Source organism: Oryzias latipes, chromosome 14 (assembly GCF_053564925.1).
Source record: "Oryzias latipes strain Hd-rR chromosome 14, Olatipes_Hd-rR_3.1".
Taxonomy (NCBI): domain Eukaryota; kingdom Metazoa; phylum Chordata; class Actinopteri; order Beloniformes; family Adrianichthyidae; genus Oryzias; species Oryzias latipes.
The window spans coordinates 13,148,668-13,174,208 of NC_136250.1; the positions used below are offsets into that span (position 1 = coordinate 13,148,668).

At 37.5% G+C, this 25,541-nt stretch overlaps 1 protein-coding gene across 6 annotated transcripts; it reads right to left on the reverse strand.

Annotated features, from left to right (window-relative positions):
* Nucleotides 1–217: 217 nt before the first annotated feature.
* dmpk (DM1 protein kinase) lies at nt 218–25,435 on the reverse strand. Of its 6 annotated transcripts, XM_020708829.2 has the most exons (16): nt 24,949–25,074; nt 18,293–18,338; nt 10,757–10,848; nt 8,955–9,038; nt 8,685–8,780; nt 8,453–8,601; nt 8,273–8,366; nt 7,491–7,688; nt 7,058–7,306; nt 6,073–6,152; nt 5,904–5,997; nt 5,660–5,802; nt 5,203–5,294; nt 2,964–3,067; nt 2,682–2,756; nt 218–936 (listed from the first exon to the last, which is right to left on the reverse strand). In XM_020708829.2, exons 1-16 carry the CDS (start codon nt 24,970–24,972, stop codon nt 862–864), a joined length of 1,695 nt encoding a protein of 564 aa, XP_020564488.1. In that variant the 5' UTR covers nt 24,973–25,074; the 3' UTR covers nt 218–861. The 6 variants fall into 6 exon arrangements, with proteins under 6 accessions (XP_020564488.1, XP_011481666.1, XP_020564487.1 ...); XM_011483364.4 differs by lacking the exon at nt 18,293–18,338 and having other exon boundaries at nt 2,964–3,025; nt 24,949–25,435; XM_020708828.3 differs by lacking the exon at nt 18,293–18,338 and having other exon boundaries at nt 24,949–25,435.
* Nucleotides 25,436–25,541: the final 106 nt, after the last annotated feature.

The following is a 25,541-nucleotide window of genomic DNA, read 5'->3' on the forward strand; positions in this document are numbered from 1 at the left end:
GGTGCAGCGGTAGGGCGGGCGTCCCATGATCATAAGGTTGCAGGTTCGGTTCCCGCCATGAGTCGAAGTGTCCTTGGGCAAGACACTGAACCCTACCTTGCGTTTGGCAGCGGAGCCAGCACCAGTGTATGAATGGGTCTGTGACTGGGTGAATGGGTATGTGACTGTAAAGCGCTTTGTCCTTGTAGGAAGAAAGGCGCTATACAAGTATACGCCATTTACCATTACTCAGATTACTTTTATTTATAACACATTAATTTAATATAAAAAATACATTTAGTTAAAAAAACACATATTGTAGTATTTGACACATTCTGAATACTACTGAAGGCACAGCAAACAAGCCCATGCGTGTGCTTCAAATGTAAAAACCACTCATAGGTATGGATGCCTGATTCTGAGGAAAAAAACTATTTATCATCACTATATACACCAATATGGTCTAAGATGCATGGTCTTTCCCCATGTCACTTAATAATCCTTCAGAAATGTCTTATATCAAACAGTAAAACTGCTGACTTTTTTTCTTTTTTAATTTAAAATATATTAGAATATCATCTGCATATAGGTGTGTTTTTGATAACCAGGCAAAGTGAAGTCCTGATGGGCAACTCTTTCACCTAACAGTTGGAACTTTTCATCTTTAAGGTTCCCAGATTCTTCATTAAAGATCTCCCAGAGCTGGGACTTCCCAAAAAACGGTTTTCTTGCTACGTCTTCACTTCATCTCATTAGTAGCAGCATACAGAGGTCTGACATGGGTGGAGCGGGGGCTCAGTCATTTGTTCCATTAAGGAGGTGCAACAGTTGTGATGCAGCACAGTCGGGGTTCAGTCTGTTGATCTTCTTGAAAGTTTGTCTCTACCAAACTTGGAAATCTCCCCCTTCAGCACATACCAGCAAATAGGATTCACTTCTCATCTGTGGCAGACGAACCTGCAGGAGAAAAAAAAGTGAGATTTAAAAATCAAAAACTTATAAAGTTGATCAAATGTGTTTAATGGACGTTATGAGTGAGGATGGTTAAAGAAGATTTGCTAGAATTTCAGAAAAAGATAGACTACTGAGGGGTTTCGCTGTCCAACCATCAATCCATCCTGGTATTGACCATGCAAAAATGTTAAATTAACCTCTGTCATGTGTTTGTTTTGGTTTTGGGTAAAATCAGTAACTTTTGAATTAACTCCACATAGAAATGCTGTTATTGACCACAGGGCCTTCTTCTATTGCTGTTTATTAAAATAATTGAACTTAAGAGGAACATGTGTTTTCCCAAAAATAAGAAAAAAGTCAGACTTTTTTCTCTGGAAAAATGAAAAGAGGAAATAAAAGATTTTTATTTGTCAATTGTCTGAATGCAAAAAACATCCGAAATTGCAGCTGAATCCTCCATCTGTTCACACGTTTGCTGCAGGATCAACCTTTGCGTTTACTGCTCTGCACCAGAGTTTAAATTAGTTTAATCAATGGCTGGTGAAGAACAAACATTTGATTTAAAAAAAAAGCTGACTCTTTGGACATGATTTTTTGTCTCTTTATCAGAAAGTGTATCCCTTTTCTCAAATAGTAAATATATTAAAAAGCTTTTCAACAGTATTATTTTGTAAATTTTCCATTTTTGCAGTTGTCAAGTGAATGAATGTGTTCTCAAAATATTCAGAAAAGGTTTAAGAATGTCAAATCTAGGACAATGTTCACACTGCCCTTGGCAACACATGTTGGCAACACTTCCAATGAATAGTCTGTGTAAATGTGCGTAAATGCAAAACTGTTGCGTTCTTCGTTCGTGTAGCTACATAATCATCCACAACCGTTTTCAGGCTTATCGTACAAAATGCACAGCCATTGGACCAGGTTGAACTTTGACCAATCATGGACTAGATTTGGTAGTGATGTACGGATGGCGTCCCTTCCATTTCACAGAAGTGCCAAGTATTTGAAAAAAATTGATAAAATTCTATGACACCAAGTCTTTTATCAATCGGGATAGAACTGTGAAAGAAAAAGGCTGGAAGTAGATTCTTGAGATCTGCACCACTTCCATATTTTGCACCAAACCTCCATAGGTGGCAGATATGCGTAGGTTTCGGGTAGCGACGGTTTAGTATTAACACCATGTGCTGAAAGCTCATTCAAGACTGTGCGTGTTCGTCACATACCCAGTGTGAACGTGGCTTAATGGTGGGAGGAGTTTTCAAAATGTGGAAAATGGGAAAATGTACCAAATCTAAATAAATAAAACGTAAACCTGTTTACGTTTTATTTACGTGGCAAAATGTGTTTTCAGAAGTAAAAATACAACCTGCTTTTCTGGAATTTGGGAGGCTGAAAGATAACCTTCACTTTGAATATAAAGCATTTCAATCCTGTATGTAACATATGAGTTTGTTTTTCATTTGTCCATTTTTCTCAGGCATCTGACTTTTATTTGTTCAGATGGAAGGAGCATCCACTATTTGTTTTATTTTACTTAAATAACACTGCAGCAGTTTTTTCCCCTATTAAAAACACAAAATGTTGTTTTAAAAACTGCGATTTATTCAAAAACAAAAGATTTTTCCCTAAAAAATGCCCATTAAGACAGATTTTTATAATACACCTCCATTTATCTATCTAGAATGTTCTCAAAACAAAGTGATTTGTTAGATGTCAATACACTCAGTTGAGTTGGGGGTTCCTACCCTGTGGAACAGAACCAGATGTCGGTGGATGTGAGTCACCAGGGGGTACTGACAGACTGGGGGTGACCTCTCCGTCTGCAACACATTCAGGTTAGAGCATTGTATGATGTTCAAGATGAGTTGCAATGTTGAATGTCCTCAAAAACAGCAGCGAATCTAGCCTTGACACCAAACACAGCAACTGCAAACATTCTACAGAGCCCTTTAAAAGTGGGACAGGTGCACATTCCGTTTACATGTTGTGTTAGACAGAAAAAAAAAGTGGTTTAGAAGTGAGCTTACATCCTCCGATGCATCCAGACAGCGGGAAGACAGAGCAAGAGATGCTTGGCAGAAACACAGCTCTACGATCGGTAAAAAGAGAGGAGCATCAGCAGGGAGCACTTCTGGTTAATTGGAAGCAAAAACACACAAACGGAAAAAATGTCTGTGATGATGAAGATGATGGTGGACTGTGTGAAAAGAGGGACAGACTGTGGAGAGACGATAATACAGAAGACGATGTCTTTACTTCTGAGACAACAGAAGCTTGATATTTATTCTAGAGCATCAGAGGGGTTTAAAATACTTATGACATCAATGATGAACACTAAAGTTCATGCATACCAGGACCATTTTCAGAGAGATGCAGTGATTTACTGCTCTACTTCCAATATTACCAGAGGGAGCTGAGTTTGTGAGTCAGTGGGGTCGACTGGAGGACACGCTTATGGAACTTCATTTTCCTCACAAACTGTCGTTTGTGAAAGATTTGACTGTAAAAAGTTATGATCTGGACTTTTAACTGACTGCCTTAGTTACATGTAGCCGAATGGGTGAACCCTGTATGGGGACTGCAGGTTTTTTTGGTTGTCCATGCCCGTTTTGTGTCGTTGACAGGGGCTGCTGCATCTTAAAGAAAAGCAGGTGTGTCTTGCAGTTCCCTTGAGGCTCATCCGGCCACCTCAAGGATTGTTGCATGTGTGGTAGGTGTAGTGTAAAGTATTCTCAAGGCTAACATAAGTTACACACACTTATTGTCAGAAGTTAGAACTCTGTCTTCCCCTATGATCATCGGGGGGAGCCGTCCACATAGTTCTAGCAACACTACCGCTCCCAGCCACCCCAGCGCACACTTCCTGCATGCCGCAGCATCTGACTCTCATTCAATCAACAACAGCATACTTAAGCTCTGCACTGAGCCTCACTCAATGAGAAGTATAGTTTGTGTCACTGCCTTCCTTACCAAGCTAGTTATATTTGGCCCTAATCCTCTGTCTCCTGTGTCTGACTCTGTTTGCCTGATGCCTGCCCCGACTCTCACCTGGACTCTGACTACCCTGTCTCTCCTCGGATGGTCTTATGCCTGCCTGACCCTGATTTAGCTTTGTGGACTTTTAGCTGAGCTAATAAACCTGCTGCATTTGGATCCAGTCGCCTGCCTGTTCCTAATTGTGACACTTGTGACGTGAAGGCGATGCTGTCGTACCGTGCCCTTATGTCACTCTATAGTTGTTAGCAAGGTGCGAGTCTTTGGTCCTTCCTGACCGAACACAAATGTTGCATGCACTGGGTGTGCACGTGATACCTAAGTGCCAGTAAGACGCAAACACTAATCATGTCAAATTCTGAATGTCAAATGAACGGCACCATTGGGTTAGTCCTTGACTTGAGAATCTGGGGGGAATGAAAAATCTGTACGACATATCTGCTTCGCCCTTACTTACGATCTTTCGCCCGTAGCATGCGCGTAGAAAAAAAAAACGTGCATGATCATTTTCCCTGTACCGGTTGACTGAACAGTCTGCAACCTTGATGTTTTGTACGCACCACCTGTGTGCTTCTTACAGGTTTGCCCATATTTTGCCGTATTCACCTGTAAGGGCAGATGTGACTAAGGCCTCATGCAGCTGAGTAAAGCTTAAAGTTGCAGTAATTATCAGAACATGATTGAGACTGTGAGGACTCTAGACCTACAGGGATTATTAGTTTTGCCCTAAGATTTTTCTAAAAACGAGGCAAAAAAACTAAAACTCCCCAAAAATGTCCAATTACCAGTTCTTCATTAAAAACTATATCATCTTCCTGGATGTGATGATCAGATTTGGCTTTCTTAGACCATGGAACTTAATTTTATTTTTTTTATTCCCTTTTTACTGTAAAAACAGAAATTAAGATTGTTTTCTAATCTAACTTAGATTTTCATGAGATATGTAGCAGCTAAATGATTTTCAATCATTTCTTTCTGTCCATGAATGTTCCTCAAAGACTCCAAAAAATATTTTTAGCTAAATTAAATATTTTATACATTTACTATTTAAAAACTGTTGTCAATCCCACTGGAAACGAACAACTGAACGATTGACCGAACTAACGAACTAACTAAAATATTCTTGTTAATTGTCTGCAGGTCTAAAATACAAAAAATGTGAGATACAAAAATACAAAAGCAAATAGTTAAAGCAAATGTCAAATCAAAAAGTAAACATTTCTTTTTTTCCTCATATTTGGTTGATTTTCATCATTTTTGATTTGATTGTACCCTTCTCAGCCCTCCAGATGAGTTTCTCCTCTTTCAAACTTGCTGTCTCTTTTTCCAAATCGAGGCATCTTCTCTTTACTTCATTTAACTCTCTGTTGGGAAAAGAAAGATCTCGTCTTCAGCTAAGTAAAGTGATGCAAACTTTACTTTTCTATTGGAAGTTCAGGTTTTCTTGGATTATGAACCTTATTTTTGTGGAAGAGGATTAGAGCCACGGATTAAAAAAAAAATAATTAAAAAGCGAAAAAGATTTCTGACTCAGAATTCAGAGATTTAAGTCAGAATTCTGAGATTAAAATCAAAATTCTGAGAAAAAAATCTCATAATTCTCTTTGGCCTTTATTTATTTCTCCATGGCTCTAATCTTCTTCCATACATTTTGACGTAATTTTTTTCATTATTAATTTGTTGTACTTTTAAATGAAAAATTCAAATATTGAATTAGGATTGCGGATACCTCTGCAGGCGTTCATTAAGTTCTGACACTTGGTTCACCTCCTTCTCCTCCTCAGAGATGTCTGTGGTGCAGCTTTGCTCCACCGTAGGTGGAAGCTCCGTTAGCATAGACGAGTTGTCAGGTAGATTGTGTCCCACCTGACTCTAAATTCACATCAGATCATGAACTCAGAGGAGAACACACAGGCCTCCATCATTATGTAAAGTCCCACATGTTCACCCTTCACCAAACGGTAAAGACTCACCGTTTTCTCCAGTGTAAACTGTTTCTCACAGTTCCTGTGCATTTGGTCAGTCTGCATCATGATGTCTTGTCCAGAGTCTCGGGTCTCTGCTTGGCTATAAAAAAAAAATCATAATTAGAAATGACAATATCTGGAAATGATCTACCCATGCCTTGAAGAGTCATTTGACCTGATGGTGTTGTAGGAGTATCCAATGAAAGCCAGGTGTACTCCTATTGGGGCTGTGTTCATAACATCAGACAGCGTTTCCTGAGTAAAGATGAATTACCAAAGGTGGGTATTAGTATCAGTCAGTATTAGAGAGTTGCGTTTAGTTAAGTAACTTTACTCTGAACTCCTGAAAACAGATTAAGATTGAAAAACTTTTCATAATTTTTTTGGTATGTAATAATAATGATATTCTTACTCAACTACAATGCGCTGTATCTGTTAAGTTACTTTTTGAAGTTCTTTTAAGCATTTGTGTTGTTTTTGGGATCCGCTATCATTTTGATGCACAACAAAAATCAGAATATTGTCAAATAGAGGGCTAATTGAAGACACACTCCGATGAAAAATGTGTTTTTGGCATTTTTAACATGTTCTTGTGGCATTTGTCTGATCATGGAGGGCATATATAAAGAAAATTAAGCTGAAAATTGCATTTCAGAGTATTTATTCAGTCCCACCCAGGACTCCTGCTTCTCTGCAAAAACGATGTGCTAGAAGACGACAGGTTTTTAAATACGTTGCCTAAAAACAGGCAGAATAAGGCCACTGTGATCGCTTCAAAAATGTATTAACAGATGGTGGGACTTTACATAATTCTAACGTGATATGTGGGCTGTATATGTGATGTAAAAGTTAAACATTGGTGGTACATGCATGAAAAGTCCGTTAGACATACGTCAAACGGTTGAGGAAAGCCACAAATTTGTGTATGCACGCGCCATTGTGTACGATTTATGTGATAGATACAACATAAAATATGCATAAATGGTGTAATTGTCATCCGCCCAAACAACTCAAAACCGAAAAGACCCGTCGGCCGAAACAACCTGAAGGACATCGACGAACGCAAGAAACATTTATAAATTACTTATGAATTACATGAAAATGGAAAATGTGCAAAATGTACATGGTGGCTGTGTGTGTCACAGCCTTTAGGTTGCTACCATGTCAGAAAGGCATTCTTCTACAAGGTCAAAGTTGGAAGTGTCGGTTGGATTGGAGACTTCAGGCAGGAAGGGAGCAGGACGGTCATGCAGGGAGTCCCAGTCCACACCGTGGAAAAACAGGTGACTCTTGAAGTCACTGGAGCCTTTTCGGCCCAGACGGGTCTCCCTCTCGCAGATCAATCCAGAGATCAGGGAGCAAGCCTTCTCTGAAACGGTGCCATTGGAAGGTGGAAACTCAAAATATTCCTGAAATACAGGAAATGAATCTGTCATGTTTATTTAACAGGAGAGCCTGTATTGACACCATGACAATGTGACTGCCTCAGTACTTCCTCCTTCATCTAGGTTTTCTCTGCTCTACTTCCTCTGAAAGGTTCACATATTTTCCATTATCATAGCTTACAATAATGTAATCTCTCAGTTTATGTACCTGAAAGTTGATAATCTTGGCATAGGTTTCAGAGATGGACTCTGAATAAAATGGTGTTATCCCCAGCAGCATTTCATAAGCGCTGATGCCTAGAGCCCACCAGTCACATTCCAGACCATAGCCTTCGCCTCTTTGCACCGTCCTTAAGATCTCTGGAGACAAATAGTCAGGAGTCCCAACAGCTACGGATGAGTGTATCTGTTGAAACAAATCAATAGTATTTAGTTTGTCATCATTTTTGGACATTATCATGTATAAATGTATCTGTACTTAATGCCTTGATGCCTGAATTAAAAAAAAATCCTTATGATTTGGTTTTCTGTAAAAGCTAAGTTAACCCATGAACCCAAACCAATTTTTCCTTAAAGGAAAATGATGTGTCATGTGGAGACCATGCGGCCCACAGAACACATTCATGATGTTTTTTTCTGCTCTTCTGATGTCACCATGGGTTCTTATGGGTTAAGTTAAGTTAAGTTTGGAGCTGAAGTGGTTTGATGCAAATTTGCATAGATAGTTGTCAAGTAGTTATGTTTTAAAAAATGTCTGTTTTTAACCCTTGTGCTATCTTAGATGACCCCACCCTTCCATTGACATGTTCTCCCTACCATGACAAAGGTGGATAAAGGTGGAAAGATTTCATGGAATCCATGGACACCAGTGAAGATCACAAATCATTTAAGAAAAAAGGTTCAGAGCACTGTCTAGTGGGTCTAGATGACCCAACTCCCAATGGTAAAGTGCCTAGGATAGCACAAAGGTTAACCACAAAACGCCCTTACCATTCCATCCTCTTGGAGCCTCAGACAGGAGCCAAAGTCTCCCAGTCTAATATGTCCGTTAGCTGCCAGTAAAATGTTGTCAGGTTTGATATCTCTGTTTGAACAAAAGGGAAGTTTTTGTTATCGTGGAGATTGAGGTAACAACGACATTTAATTACATAATTTAGCAAATTCATGTACCTGTGTACATAACCCAACCTGTGCACAGAATCAACAGCCAGAACCATCTGAGCCAGGTAGAACTGAGCCATGGCTTCAGGTATCCGATCTCCAAATTTACTGAGCAGAGTGAGGAGGTCTCCGCCTGGATAATAATCCATGGCCAAATACTGATTGAGAGGTTTGAGAATAGGTGAGAAAAACATAAAAAATGGAAGAATTTATGGACATGATGCAAACATTGTGACATTACCAAATAGTTATCGTCTTGGAAAGCGTAGTGCAGTTCTGTGATCCAACGTTTGTCGCCCCTCAGCAGAACCTCCCGTTCCTCCTGGTAGCATGCTGTCTGTGTACAACAAACAAAGACAACTGGAAAAAATTTGAGTTCAAAGACAGGTGACTGGAAAGGTACAAAATGGAAACAACTGTAGTTTTTCTATAAATTTCATAACATAATTCTCATTTTTATTGTTTCTAAAAATATTTTCTACGTTAGCAGTGATTTATGTTACAATAATACCTCCCCTCGTCTCAATAAGTTCCATTTATTCATAATCTTCAGAGCGTACACTTGATTTGTCCTTTGCATCCTCGCTACAGCAACCTGTTCAAAGAAATACAAGTTTATCAGAAAACAAAATACTACAAAAACTGTAAAAAGTCCTGCCACAAAGCAACAAACACAAACAAAACCAATCATTTAAATCTTACTGATAAAGACTAACGCAAACATAAATGTCAGAGTTTGCTGTCATCAGAGGAAGCTGTTTTGAGCAATGAACATTGAAATGTCTTCTCCATTTGAGAACACAACTTCTGTTTTCCTAAATTGTTTTTATTAATATCTACTAGTTCTCAGTTAGCGAAATTCTGACCAAAGTAAAATTAATATTCAGATGAAAACATAAAAACAGACATGAACCAAACTAAGAAAAGGAGGTAAAAAACTTTTCAAACTTAAAGAAATATGTTTGATCTGGTTGGATAAAGAAGAAAAAAACATTGCTTATTTTATATCAACTAACATAAAAATCCTATTTTATATGGTTAAAAATAAAACTTTACTTAACATTTCTAATTTCAACAAAACATCTTTTCCCTGGATAACTAATATTGCTGTCCATTTTTGTTTCACTGGTCATGCTATGTTGGGGTTGCGAGGGGCTGTCAGCTAGAGGGGTGCGTGTAAACAGCTCAGTTATAGGTATGGGAAGGGGGGGTGGGGTTGCTCTGTGCCAACAGTCCCGCCCACAACTCAGAGGTGAATTTCTAATGAGCTCCTGCCGCTCTGCAGAAACTAAACGTCCTAGAAAACCACACAGGTTTTTTGATTTTCAGCTAAAAATCGGGAAAACAGTAATCTTAAGACCACTGGGAACGCTTTCAAAAAAGATCAAAAGATGTTGGGAGTGATGCTTCAACGTCCAAAAAGTAACCACAGATGAAGGAATGAAAGCAAACATCTACAACTAAGAAGCACTTTGATTGAGCTGGTAAATCTCTTGAATAAAAATCTGGTGCAGCCAAATGCTTATCTTATAATTTGGTCTATAGATCCTAATTTCTTTGTCTCTGTAAAGATAAATCGAGATGCATTCAGCAAAATCTTTAGGAAAGAGCTCCTAAAATCTGTCCTAATTGACGAGAACACAGTTTTAAAGGTCTGTTTAGTATAGAAACACAGATTTACCGTGACTCTAAACATCACTTGGAGCTTTTTACTTTTTTTTTTTACAGAGCAAAGCTCCTTACTTCTAAAATTACAAGGGTGTATCATCACAACCAACCTGTCAGAAAAAGAGGCAGATCACCAAAAGTACTCAACCGGTAATGGAAGATATTTATCACAGACGGCTGTGAGCGCCATGGCAACCATTTGAATGTTTGCGTGAAGGACACAAACACGAAGGTAAGGAGTGAAAGGCATCAAGGTGAGCAAAATGACCAACCAGAAAACAGAAGTAGGAAAGAAGAAGACAACAAACGACAGGAAGCTGAACATAAAACACAAATGGCGGAACTTACAAAAACAATGTGAGATTAGTGGAGGCTTTTTCCTAATGTAACACTGTTTAAACCTTGAATCACACAAACCATGTGTTTCTTTAGGCTTGTTTTAGAAGGGGTTCACTTTTGGATCTGAATCTATCACATGTTCTCCAAAAAATAAGGAAATCTCTGGAAATAAATGGAATTTTCACTAGTAACAATAAGAACTTGAGTAATAAGTGAGATTTACACAGTAGATGAAAACATAGCAGTTTGGTGATGTATAAACCCCCCACCCCAAAGCATGGTTTCCTAAAAATGAGCTTCACTTACTTCACTGAAAGTGCCTCGACCAATCACCTTCAGGATGTGGAAGTCCTCTCTTTTAAGGCTCATCCTCCTAACCCCCCTCACAAGAGGTTCAGCTGTGAGTGAGCGAGAGCAGAGAGACACATGGAGCTATAATACAGGAGGTACATGTCAAGAAAGTCAGAGAAAAGAAAAGAGGTTGAAGCCATTGACTAGATATGAGAGCTGGACTGAGTGAGAGTGATGTCAGCCGTAGAAAACGGCTTATTTCCAGCTCCAATAAAATGAATTCATTTTTCCCCCCTAAATTCATGTTGGAGCCAGACGATATCAGTTAGCAGTAATTGGGCCAAATCAGTCCGAGTCAGCGTTTCTATGGTAACCAGTCTCAATAATGAGCTTGTTGGAAGTCCACACCCCTGTCACTTGATAGTGGGCTCAGGAAAAGCTGTCAATCAAACGTTTCAAATGTTTGTCATGTGGACCCCTGGGTGCCACATTCTTGTTTTGAGGCATCTGATTGGTCTGTTTTTAACTTGAATAACTTAAAAATATCCTGGAAAAGAATTAGGATTAGCAAGAATCTGTCAGAGAAGGTAGTAGAGCAAACATGACACATGCAATAACTGAGAAACAGCTGTCTATTTCTCTGAAGTCTGTGGGATTTTGGCTTCTTTGAGCTTCCTTTGTGGAACACTCAGTCCACTTCTCCTATACAGTCAATGATTGATGCTTTAATTAGATTAAAGGTGGAAGTCTGTAAAGACACCTAAATAGAATCGTACCTTTACATACTTTTTCACCTCTCTCATGTCTTGATTTTTCATTTTATTCTATTACACACAGATGAAGTCCCTTCACCCTCCACAGCTGTCATAATTATTTTCTGAGGGGGGCATTTATTGTAGAGAATTACTTAATTAAAACCATTAATGTACCTTTGTGGAGAAAAGCTACTTAATAACAATGAGAAGTAAAAAATAATATGTCTCAGACAGAACCATAGATACTTTCCCATTATGGACCTTTTCTTTTCCGGTCCTACAATTCTGCTTTATTTAAAGAGTAAAACATGGGATTCCAGTGGGTACCATGGATGCTAACAAAGGTAGGCGCAGTTACTGAAACACTTAAGTACATTTACACATGGAGAAAAAGCTCTTGAGTCCAACATAAACACCTGCACACTGGCTGTTTAAAATAGGCTCTGTCATTAAGTTTGGTTTGATATGCAATGAGGGATGGTGAGGTGGGAACTTTAAACGGGATTTACTGAGAGAAGGGAACTTACAGCTTTAGACAAAATAGGCTAAATTAAAAGTTTGGGTAACACTTTATATTAAGATTCTTAACAAGCTTTGTTAACACATTAACAAGCATTATAAATGAATTTATAGGGTGTTAGTAAGACATTTATTAGTACAATAAGTCTTATAAGGTTTATTAAATTACTTAGTTAACACATTTACAAGCATTATTATTAGGATGTTTTCAAGATGCTAATGATGCACTTACTGATATTATAGGTGCCTAACAAATGTGTCAGTGTTAATAAGCTTAATAAGATTTATTAACAACCTTTGTTAACAAATTAAGAAGTATTATTATTGTTTGGGGTTCTAGTAAGACATTTATTAGCATTATAGACGCCTGACACAAGCCTAAGTGTTCATAAGCTTAATAAGTTTTTTTAACTAACGTAACAAATTATTAGGCTTTATTAATGTGTCAGATGCTAGTAAGATATTTATTAGCATTATAAATGTCTTGCAAATACCTGAAAGTGTTAATAAGATTTATTAACATCTAAAGTCAGACCATTGTCTTCTAAATCCATATTACTAAACTGCTTATAAGCTTTACAAATGTATTAATTAACTTTGTTAATAGTTTATTAATTGTTTTGCAGCACCTCAACTAAAGTGAGGACGGTTTTTACCACAAAAAACCACAAAGCATAAAGATTGTAAAAAGAACTTTATGACATTTAAACAGACTAAACATACACAAATCTTTCTGTGAAAGATATATAATAATTTAATTCAGACAAATATTTTTTTTTAAAAAACATATAGACTGGTGTTGGATGACTCTAGCATCATAGCTATAAGGATAAAGTATTAGCATCTATCCTGAGTGAAACATTCATTGCAAATCCCATCACCAGCAGACAATTCTCTGCATTTAATGCCAACTGCATTCAACCACTGTTCAAAGTCCACAAGAAAGTTGCACAAGCCAGTAATTTTTGAAGACCGAAGACATTAATAGATAGATAGATAGATAGATAGATAGATAGATAGATAGATAGATAGATAGATAGATAGATAGATAGATAGATAGATAGATAGATAGATAGATAGATAGATAGATAGATAGATAGATAGATAGATAGATAGATAGATAGATAGATAGATAGATAGATAGATAGATAGATAGATAGATAGATAGATAGATAGATAGATAGATAGATAGATAGATAGACAGACAACTTTATTTATCCATTTGGGAGGTTCCCGCATGGAAATTGACATCTCCATCGCATACAGCACTGATTGACATACATATAGGAAAAAGGAAAAAGCAGCACAGTGACTAGAAAAATGAGGAAGATTAGAACAGTGAAAAACAATTTAAATATCTGCAAACAGTATATGCAAAAAAAAAAAAAAAAAAAAACCTACAGGAGCCATGCTAAAGCTAACACGCTAAAGACCGACCCAATGAGTTATATCACTAGAGGAGACACGCCCGCTTTAGAAGCCTGCCCTACGGTGGCGGAGCGCAACGCCATCTTGGTGAAGTCGACGACGCCCACATGACATTGATTTCTATTGATTTTAGTGGTGTCTAAGTAGCTTTTATAAACTGTATATATTTTTAGATTTAAATATATTTATACATATAAATAAATATATTATATTTTATGTATATAAAATATACATAGATATATATATACATCATTTGTTGTTGTTAAAGAAGAGAAACAGTCAGCCTTAAAAGCTCAAATTTCAATGAAATTGTTGCAGGACTTCTTACGAATAAAACAATTATTAGAAAGAATTTTTAAAATTAATTTCTAAACATTTAGAAGTTTTAGACCTCTTTGACATGTAATTTAAATTATTTAGAAAAACCCAACAATAAGTCAATAATAATAATAATAATAATAATAATAATAATAATAAATCATTAGTAAGTCAATACAAACAATAAATAACAATAAATAAAGAATAAGTCAGTAAATAAGAATAAAAATAATGATATTATTATTATTTTTATGATTATTATTTTAATACTAATAATACTACTAATAATACTACTACTACTACTACTACTACTACTACTACTACTACTACTACTACTACTACTACTACTACTACTACTACTACTAATAATAATAATAATAATAATAATAATAATAATAATCAAAAGAAGTCCAAAAGTGAACATCAGATTTACCCGAAAAAAAACCAGTCTGGCCTCTCATCAAAATCTGTTTCCACAAATGTTTTGAACAGCCAGACTGTGTTGCTATTTGGTAACCACAGTGATCCATCTGGGTTAACTCTTTTGATAGAAAAGGCCCACTTTTTCCGACTTTTAGACATCATGCAGCATGTTGATAATAGCCCTGCAGCATCATGCATGTCAACATGTGTTCTTTTAATAAAGCCCCTGCAGCCTTAAAAGAAAAAAAATTAAAATACTTACCTGTGAAATGATACACCTACCTCCTTATTGGACTCATTTATCTGATTTTGGCAGTTGAAACCCGCACAATGAACTGGCATTTTGCAAAAAATGTGTTCAAATGCATGCACTGCAGCAGTAACTTGACCTCACCAAGATGGCGGTGCTCCCCTCCCATGAGGAACCACGTGATGTCTCCTCTAGTGATATAACTCATTGGACAGACCGGTACAGAATCAAAGATGGGCGGGGCTTTTTTCGTCACCTGTGTTGCTGATGAGTTTGATTGACAGATTCATTAGCCAATGGTGACATTGGTTAACCTGCCCATCTTTGATTCCTTTCAGAATCAGAGATGGGCAGGTTAGCGTGTTAGCTTTAGCATGGCTCCTGTAGGTTTAATGTCTTCGGTCTTCAAAAATTACTGGATTGTGCAACTTTTTAGTGGACTTTAAAGCAAGGCAACAGTGGTTGAATGCAGTTGGCATTGAATGCAGAGAATTGTCTCCTGGTGATGGGATTTGCAATGAATGTTTCACTCAGGATAGATGCTAATACTTTATCCTTATTATTAGCTATGATGCTAGTCATCCAACACCAGTATATATGTTTTTAATTTTTTTTGTCTGAATTAAATTATTATATATCTTTTACAGAACAATTTGTGTATGTTTAGTCTGTTTAAATGTTATAAAGTTCTTTTTACAATCTTTATGCTTTGAGGTTTTTTGTGGTAAAAACCGTCCTCACTTTAGTTGAGGTGCTGCAAAACAATTAATAAACTATTAACAAAGTTAATTAATACATTTGTAAAGCTTATAAGCAGTTTAGTAATATGGATTTAGAAGACAATGGTCTGACTTTAGATGTTAATAAATCTTATTAACACTTTCAGGTATTTGCAAGACATCTATAATGCTAATAAATATCTTACTAGAACCCCAAACAATAATAATACTTCTTAATTTGTTAACAAAGGTTGTTAATAAATCTTATTAAGCTTATTAACACTGACAAATTTGTTAGGCACCTATAATATCAGTAAATGCATCAATACCATTTTTAAAACATCCTAATAATAATGCTTGTAAATGTATTAACTAAGTAATTTAATAAACCTTATAAGACTTATTGTACTAATAAATGTCTTAATAACACCCTATTATTCATTTATAATGCTTGTTAATGTGTTAACAGAGCTTGTTAAGGAATCTTAATATGAAGTGTTACCAAAGTTTGAGCTTTTCAGAATAATTGTCAGTTTAAACCACATAGGGAGAAGACCAAAATGTGTTATAAGCTTATTTATTTTCAAAGACCCACTCCACTGAAAATTGTGTTTTTAATATGTTCTAGCAATTTTCCCATGACGGACAACATATATTAAAGAATTTAGGATAAAAATTCCATTTCTGTGTTTTTCTTATTCAAATTGTGGATCAAGAGCAGGAGCAGATAAAAAAAGCTCAGGTTTGTGATGCAGCAACTGCCATGGGCAGACCAGAGTCTCCCTGCTCCCCTTCTATTCTAGATCCTCCACTTGCAGAGAAATATACCATTAAAATCTTTATTTTCCTTGTCTGGCTCAAAACTACATAGCTAGATAGCTCTGATATTGCTCCGCGATATTTTGCGACACTAATGTAAGCTTGGGGTTGTGAGGAGCCGTGAGCTAGTGGGAGAGAGTCTACGTAAACACAGGAATGCTGGGATATCAACGTAGAGCTACGTCTGTGCCAACAGTCCTGCTGCCCACAACCCATGGGCGAATTTCTAATTAGCTCTTGTGCTGCAGAAAATATGTCTTAAAAACAACACAGGCTTTTTGATTTTTGCTAAGAACTGTTGGAGTCGGACTTTAACAGGTCAGACTTCCATGAAGGCAAGATAACAAAGCCGTAAATCTGGGGAATGTTGCTGACAACAGCTTGGAAGAGAGCCAGGGCATTTAATAAGCCAAAGTGTACAAGTACACATGAAGGTTACGTCTTATTCAGTTTGAACAGTTTTAAGAACCGGTAGGCAAGAAATGTTTTATCGCACCCTGTAAAAACAGCCAGTTCAGTCGTCTGTGTGTCTCAGAGTTTATCACATCTTATATGAAAAGGGTTTTCATTATTCACCTCAGACCTGTAATATATTCTGCATCTTCAGTCATTGATTGGAACTGACTGACTAATAAGCCAAGAAGCTGATGCAGGATACTGGATTGTTGGTAAAAGGCCAATAACTTAAATTGGACACTTTGCTTGTCTTTGCCTCTTCTCATTTCCTCCATTCATTATCGTCTAAACCTGCTAAATCACCTATGGGGTCCCAGGGTTGCTGGAGCCAATCCCGGGCACTGTTGGGCGAAGCTGGGGTCCAAGCTGGATGGTTTGCCCAGTCCATCGCAGGGTCACAACACACACACACTCCCATAGGGACAACTGATGCTACATACACTCCGCCCCTGGCAATGCCCATTCAAGTGTCCACTTCCAATAAAACGTCTATGGAAACGCATGTTTACACGATTCAGGCTTTCCCTTGTTCAAGCATAGGAAGTTCTTACGGCTGTTTTCAGACTCCACATACAAAACGTGTGGCCATTGAACGCGCTATACAAGTTGAATCTTGACCAATAAGGGATTTGGATTTCCAATCTCAGAGTGTATCTAGTTTATCTTGTAAACTCAGATATGATGATGAGCCTGATGACGTTTGAGTCCTTTTTTTAAATAAAGGCAAACCAAGTCCACTCTCCTGATGTGATGCTAATCCATATCCATGATTGGAAGGATGCTAAAGCCATGGATCAAACCATTTCTGTTTTGTGGCCAAATCGTAAGATTTGGACTGTTTTGACATTTTGCACCAAGAATTTTTAAACTTTAGGTGGCGGACATGCGCTGGTCAACAGTAGAAAAAATAGTGGAAGAAGCCCCTCCCTGCCCATTAAGTGTGAACACCATGAGCAAAGAGCGTGTTCTTGAATGTGCGTCAAATGCCCAGTTTGTACGAAGCTTATGAGTCATCAGTTAACCTAAGAAGCCTGTTTTGGACTGTGGGAGGAAACAAGGATGCCTGAAATAACCCACACATACATGAAGATAGCATGCAAACTCCACACAAAAAAATCCAAGAGAGGATTTAAACCCTCACCGTGAAACGAGGGTGCTAACCACTCCTTCACTGTGCCGCCTTCATCTGCTCTATTTGCACATTGTTATGTGTAATTAGCCACCATGAAGCATTTAATATAGTTCCATCAAAATATCTAAAAATTATATAGTTGGTAATTTCTTGTGTTCATGAATGCACATTTCACGTATTTTTTACCTTCTTCTGGCATTTAGAATAAAGACGGAATTTGAATTATAAAAAAAAAAGATTCAAAAACACATAGTGGATAATTTCTTTGTATATTAACATTTGGCATGACTAAATGTGAAAGGAACGAATTACTGACAGAGGAAAATAAAAAAATCCAAGAATATGAAAATTATCTAAGTGTTATATAACTTTAAAAAAAAAAGCCTCACAACAAACTTGAAATTAAATACAAAAGATGTGTTAAGGTAAAGGGAGAGTAGATCAAAACTGCTGAGTCATGTCTACCTTTTACTGTTTAATCTCTTTTCAGCAACAGAGGACAGCTGTCTTGCTGACAAATTCAGCGGCTGTTGCTGACGTTGTTTTTCCCCTCTTGCAGCTGTTGTACAGTTAAACTCAGCATTAGCAACACTGCAGATGCTAGCATGCAAGTTATACTTGGAACAATACGACGAACCAACAAAGCAGTAATGTGACTGAGGCTTCCAGCCGCTCAGACCACTAATATCAGACCAAACGGTAGAGGAAAACGATGCATTTAATAGTATCTACCTTTTTTGTATCCATTAAAATGATTGTTTGGTGATTGGATGCCACACTGTAAAATGAAAAAGAGCAAAAAAAAATGTAAACCTTGGTTGTATGATAGCTCTGATGGAATAATGTGGACAAAGGAAAAATGCTACAAGAGTTGGCTGAGAGTTTACTGCTTGTTGCCACTTTCAGGGGCTGTTTTTATATTTGATCATTTTAAATTAAATGAGTCCATGCTGTTAAAATTATTTAACAAATACATTAAAATTAGATAAAGTTTAATTTAAAAAACAATTAAAGTAGAGACATAAGTAAGTCAGAAAAGTTTGTAGTTTTTGAGAGTTTTGCGGAAAACTTTGAAATGAAATGAAATGAAATTTATGAGAAAAAAATGTTTTTAAGTGACATTGATACATTTTTTGTTTTCTACTAAGAGTTAGTGCAAAAATGCTAGTTAAATATGCTAATTTGCAGTTTTTTTCCTTTGATATTTTCTCTCCAAAGCCGTGACAGCACTTATACTAATAGATATAAATACGTAAAACATGATGAATAGCTGATATCTTAGTTTTTTCGCCAACTGCAATAGGGATTGTTTGTTTGTGAAGGATGGTAAAAAAAACTCCCTTTTTTTGTGTCTTGTAAATGTGCTCTAACAGAAAACTTGCCATTACTCTTGATATTTGCTGTAAACAGTCAGTTTTGAGGCTGTGCTATAGAAGAAATGAAAAGCGGGATTTATTTGTTAGGAGTTCCTCTAAATATTTACTCCTCCTCAGTACTTCTTACTGACTTCTCCTGCTAGCTGAACCATGTAAGGACTGACCAGACCTCCAAGCAGTCCAGACACAGACAAGCATGGAGGGAATTCTACATGCAACCTACCAGGACAGAATTTAGTGCAACTCATTTCAGTTCACTGTTACAGCAGCATTTATGGATTGTTTACCACCCAAATAAATGCTTTAATGCCGCAATAAAATAATCTTCTTATAAATGTTGTTCTTAAAAAAAAAACTCTACGTATATTCAAGATTTTACTTGATTATTTACTTAGTACATTATGAATTGAGAGCCGTTTACTTCCCAAATGTTTTTGGGACTATAAAGGCTATCGGCTGGATAGCTCAGTTGGTTAAGTGCAGGATTGGCACATGGGAAATCGGGGTTTGATTCCAAGGATGCAACGAGCTTCATCTGATGTGGGTCCTTGGACAAGACCCTTTACTTTACTGCCTAACAATGTAGCCACAATGGAGCCCAAGTCTGGGCAACCCTGTGCCAGTCCCCAGCCCAGATAAAATACAGAGTTGTGTCACAAAGGGCAAAAAAATCTCCACCAAAACACCTGTTTAAATCAGTGAAAGCTGATTCACTGTGGTGCCAACTAATGTGGCACTGTGGTGCCAAAGGATATGCCAAAAAGTGAACAACAGAAACATTGCTGATATTGACTGCTGTTGAGTGAACTACCATGAAATTAAGGATACACTCACAACAGGCTCTTTGTGATCATCTTTAAAGACAGACTCAGATGAACATCGTGTTTTTAACATGTTCTTGTTGCATTTTCTCATGAAGGGGGACATTCATTAAGAAAATTACGTTTAAAATAGCATTTCTGAGTATTTCTTGATTCATATCGTGAGTCAGGATCAGAAAAAAAACGCTCTTTGGAAAAAGCTTGTAGCAGTGACATGGGGGCTATATTGGACAAGCCACAAGCTTCCCGCTCCGCTTCATTCTGATGCATCCACCTGCAGACAAATAGATCCATGTATCTCTTTGTTTTCCCATCTGAGCTGGAATCTGTGGAAGAGTGTAGTGGAAGCGAGTGTAAACAGATGGACAATGTGAAATAGATGTGGGCTTACTCGGGGCCAACAGCTCTGCCAAAAACCCAGATGCAGATTTCTAATGAACTGCTGCCACTTTGCAAAAACCAAGTCCTAGAAAACAACCCAAGTTGTTTGGATTTTGCCTAAAAATGGCATAACTATAAAGACCACTTGGAACGCTTTTACAATAGATTTAAAGATGATCGGTTTGGGACTTTAAGGTACAAGACTTTTGAAAAAACCCTGGTTTTCTGTGCCTGAATGTACTCAAATGCCAAATGTTATAATTTCTTAAAGGACCTCTAGAAGCTGGTCTCAGAAGAAACTTTAACATAACTGTAAAGTCCAACTCTACATTAAAATCTGCCCATTTTTGAAACATAGGGTATATTCAGACTGAAAAAGTGTTGATCCGGACAGTGTCTGTTGATTTGGTCGAGTTAACATCGAGTTGCTGAACATTGCATTTGATCTGTATTCAGACTGCTGTCTACCGGAAATTTCAGTTTAAAACTACAGCTTGTAAACAAAAGCACGTAACTAAAGACCTGTTCAGTCATTGTCCAGGAATTAATTTGGGCGAAGCAAAGCAACGACCGGAAGAAAACCCACGCTCTCCGGCCCTTGTTAGGATAGTTCACTTATTCAATCTTTATACTTCGCAGACCAATTTTGAACGTCTGTATCAACGTCAGGTACAACACTTTTTACTTGCTGCTTTGATACGACAGATGCATGTTTCAAGGCGGTTACTGAGGAGACGACCATTTAGAAGGTCCGCTGATAACTGTTGACATATAGAGTATCGGGAGAACAGTGTGAGAAGCAATGTGTGTCACTTTAATAATTTTTTAAACAAGCCTGATGGGTTTGGTTCCATTGTTTTGCTCCAAGCATGGAGGCTCCACAGACTGAGAAATCTCAGAGCGAACCTAAGCCCAGTCCGACTGGAAACAAACCGAGACCACTTCAAATATGGGTCAGAGAGCGGTTCCTGTTCCCCGAACCTGGGTCCATTCGGACTGAATGTTTGTTCCGGATTACCGGGGATGACGACCTCTGGTTCACTCTAAGCTAACTAAATGTGTCCAGTATGAATGCAACTATAGAAAAGGTGGGTGTAGTGAACTAAGCATGGTGGCACCACTGCAAATTTTCTTTTTATTGTTCAGAATCCCACAGATGACATCAGAGATGACCAGTTCATCTAATTCATGTTCACGGTTTGACTTTAAAAGTCTTGTTCTATATCTTCAACAGCTACCAGTAATCTGCTTCATCACCAGTGAAGATGTTCAGGTTGAAACTGTATACAACAATCCACGGAAACGCAGCCGTTAAATTTAGAATTGTGCTATTTTTACAACCATCTGCTTGCATGACACACAGAATACCTCCCTTAGTCACACAAGCCAGTAATGCATACTTTTCACATGAATGAGGGTAAACAGAAGAAATGACGAATTATAATTTTAAGAAATGCAGTGTTTGTGTTTAGAGTATTATTATGACTACTGATTCTACATTTAAAGACTTTATGAAGTCTGGGGCAAGTTTATTGCCTCATCTGTGTAATATACCTCTGATTTCAGGAGGTCGGGGTTATATTACTCTGTAGTTCAAATAACAGTAGAACTGCTGCTTTTTTATGACCTCAGTTGTTTTTCTGTCACTTTCAGATGCACAAACTGTTCACATAAGCATGTGGTGCAACCAGAGCCTATACTCAGAGCAATACCTGTTATGTTTTTGAGGTAAATATGCCAATATGTTGTTACATATGTATGATTTTCAGGGTTTAAAGGCAAAACTTCAAATTTGGTTACTTGCTAATATAACTTAAACCTCCTAAAATAGGTTTATTTTGAACTGTACTTTTTCGTTGGGATAAAGTTCAAGACTTCTGATGTCAGGAAATCCTTTACTTTGGTGAGCCAAACATTCCACGGTATTGCAAGCTTTGTTTGTCCCAGCTGACCTGTCCAGGGTGTACCCTGCCTTTGTCCAACAGTAGCTGGGATAGGCTCCAGCAACCCTGTGACCCTAAATTTAGCGGATTTAGAACATGGTTGTCTCAGCTTTTATCTGATGAAATTCCTAAAAGTATCTGCTGTGCTGCTTTTGGAAAGTACAGTATTCCCTCATTTATTGCAGGGGTTACACTCTAAAAATAATTCATGAAAAGCGTGATCCGATAAATATGATTAGAAATTATTTAAGGTTATATTTTTACTCTTTTTTTGGGGGTTTAACCTTTCGAAGTTCAAAGCTTCGCAGAAAAATAAGTCCTGTTTTATAGAATGAAAACAAAGATCTGCTTGGGTTTGAAGTCTTATGTAAGATGTGGAACACATTCCATACAGGAGACAGCATGGAGGAGATTGAATGATGAAGTCAACAGCCAATCAGGATGCAGAACACCGTGCACTTTTAAAGAAAAAGAAAACATACAAAATTGTACTTAAATGAAAATCAGCTAAACAGCAAAACCATCATTGGTGAACTGAGATACAGCGAGGGAACACTGTAATGGCCTTATCAGGAAGTTTGCTTTTATTCAGACAAATGGCAGATTCATTTTAGATATGAGAGAGCATTGAATGCAGTTTATTTTCTTCTTTGTAAAAAGAAAAAGTTTTTGTTTTCTTTGATCTGGGAGTGGTCTAAGTCAGTGTTTTTCAACCAGTGTGCCGCGGCACACTAGTGTGCCGTGGGAGATGGTCAAGTGTGCCGTTGAAAATTGCCCTCATTAACTGATCTAAAAGCAATTACCATCTCCAGGAAATCAGCTCTTTGTTCATCCAAACAGGCCCTGATAAAACAATGAGAAGTTAAGAATATGAAAAATCATAAAATTATTTTTTCTTTGTGTTTATATGATTATATTAAAAACATTTTAATAAGAATAACGGGATACCGCGATTTGGCTGCAGCTATAACTGTGTGAGAAAAAGTCCCGGCCCTTTAACTGTCTCCACCAATCATTCTTGAAGGCTTAATCACATGTCATCAGTCTGACCAATCAGAAGTAGTTAAAGTATTCACTTCCTTGTTTCGATTTAGCGCAAAAACGTCTCTCTGTTCTAACAAAAATACCAGCTAAAGCTCGTCTTTAGCGGTGTAGCTTTCCACAGAATCTGGTATCAGACAGGAACAAGTGAACAAAACCATGAAGCTCAAAGACGCTGGTCTTTCTGCGGTCGGCGGATTAAGGGCACTACATCTCCCATGATGCAGTAAAGTGACTGTCTTAGCGCACAATGAGTCTCTCCTCTTAACGTCTTAAAACAACGAACACACATCAAATAGTTTTTGAATCTTTTGACTTAATTTTTAATACATCTTTTAGAAAAAACAGCTGCAGCTTCCAGCGTTTTCTGTAACAATTATCACAAAAATGCATGTGAGATTGCAGAGCGGCTGTAGATCAATACAGACTGAGCTTTTTCTTTTTTTTTATTTATCTATTTTTTTGGATGCTGGTGTGCCGCGGGATTTTTGTCAAGGTTAAAGTGTGCCGTGGCTCAAAAAAGGTTGAAAAACACTGGTCTAAGTGGACACAAGAATTCCTTAATGACACCCTGTGTGGCATCTGTGTTTATGCAGTGTTACAATTTTCCTTTCAACTATACGGTAAAAGATAAACCTGATTCATTTTTAGACAAAACAGAAATGCAGCAAATGTGTCTGTGTTTCCCCACTGTATTACACAGGTCAAACCAAATGTTTGTTAAGGATGAACATAAATGCAGGCATTATATGTACATCTTCAACAAAAACAAAAATATGTGTATACTTTTTTTTATGGGGGCATAGAGCTACTTTTATAGGCATCAACTGTCAGCAGTTATATCACATAATGTGTGATATAACTGCAAAAGACGGGATTATATCTGACAATCTGTGGCATGTCTGATATCACATAATCCTATAATCAAACTAAATCCATTAAAATTGAAAAGAATAAAGGCATAAATAGTTTAATTTGTCTTTAAATAATAATTTTGATATTTTTTTTGAAAACGTTATTTAAAACCTAAATTGGGGTTTGTTTTAGATGTGAAACAGAGACACTTGTCAAATAGGAAATGTTGTGTTTATTCACAACAAACAATCCTACTGACGTTTAAAAAAACAGAGAAAAAACCCATCAGCATCCCAAACAGTGGGGTAAACTCAAGTCAACACAAACAGCAACTGCAGTGACTAAAGCAGCAGGGATGCTGGTTCTATGAGGAATCTGCAGTTTAGTGTTTGATCATGTTCCCCATAAATCACACTGGTTAAGGTTGATGATCATCCACATCTGTGTTCATTTCTGCTAATTACTCCTCAGTCTATTTAAGTGTTTGTTTTTCAGTTCTTCCTTGTTAGGTTCTCTCCTTTGTTACCGGTTTTGTTTCTCTGTAGGTTTTGTCATGTTGATCTTTTAAATGTTAAAGTTTCTGCCACCATCTCCTCCATTTCCTGACAATTTAAAGCTGTAAAGCAGGTGATCAGGTGGACACAATCTGGACTAAATTCTTGCCCATTTATCATGCAAGGAAGTGTAACCATTTCTGATTTTATTATAAGTTGCATTGAAAAGAATAGTCATTATGTACCTTTGCAAATTTGTTGGAAAAATTAAGTGACTTTAGGTGCATTTTACATAAAAGCAAAGCATTTTAAAACATTTTATTTGGTATGTGAATGTGTGTAATAGGATTCATGACAGAAAAGGTTTTTTAGAGTAAAATTGATCCATAAAAATACTCAAATCCTGTATTAGGTGTTATATTTCATTTTTTTTGGGGGGGAAAGTATAAATATGTGGGAAAAAGGAAAAATACTCACCCCACTGCAGAAAACCAGAAACATAATTCTCCCTTGAGAATGGTGATGAGTGGAACTCCTGATAGACACCAATGAGCAGGTCCAATAGTGTCTGGAGTCCCGCAGGTCCTGAGATCTGGGAACTCTCCACCAGGTCAGATGAACCAACATCAGGGTTTAAGGACATGATGCCAGGACTGTGCGTCTCTTCTGTTTGTTTTAGCTAAAACCGGTGGTCCATTGTTTGCAAGAGTCCAAAACCAGTTTCTGTCCTCCCTCTGTGTCCTCACATGCCCCGTGCCACCCCAGCAGGCCTCATAGCAGCAAACACAGTCAGTGAGTGCCCACTTCACTTACCGCGTCCTTTTATTTGTCTGTTCCGCAAACATGAAGTTCTCCTTTACATCCCCCTTTTGCAGTTAATGATCTCTTTTCTTCCCCTTTCTACCCGCTATCTGCCCCCCTCCTACCTCTCCAGTGCTTCCATCTGTGGAGCCTGCTCCACTCTGGCCTCAATCTCGAGACCTTTTTTGGTGATTGGGTCTCCCTCTGCCTCTGTTTTAAAACAGCCTCTGCTTAAAGCAGCTGCAACAGTGAAACCTGTTGGAGAAGCA

Bases quoted from the DNA above. Each gene is read 5' to 3' on its own strand.
- dmpk (XM_020708828.3), bottom strand. From the start codon at position 25,114: ATGTCCTTAAACCCTGATGTTGGTTCATCTGACCTGGTGGAGAGTTCC. The intron at 7,689-8,272 runs GTAAGGGCGTTT...TTGTTTCAACAG, and splicing joins GGCTCCAAGAGGATGGAATG to ATACACTCATCCGTAGCTGT. The intron at 7,307-7,490 runs GTACATAAACTG...CCTGTATTTCAG, and splicing joins CCAAGATTATCAACTTTCAG to GAATATTTTGAGTTTCCACC.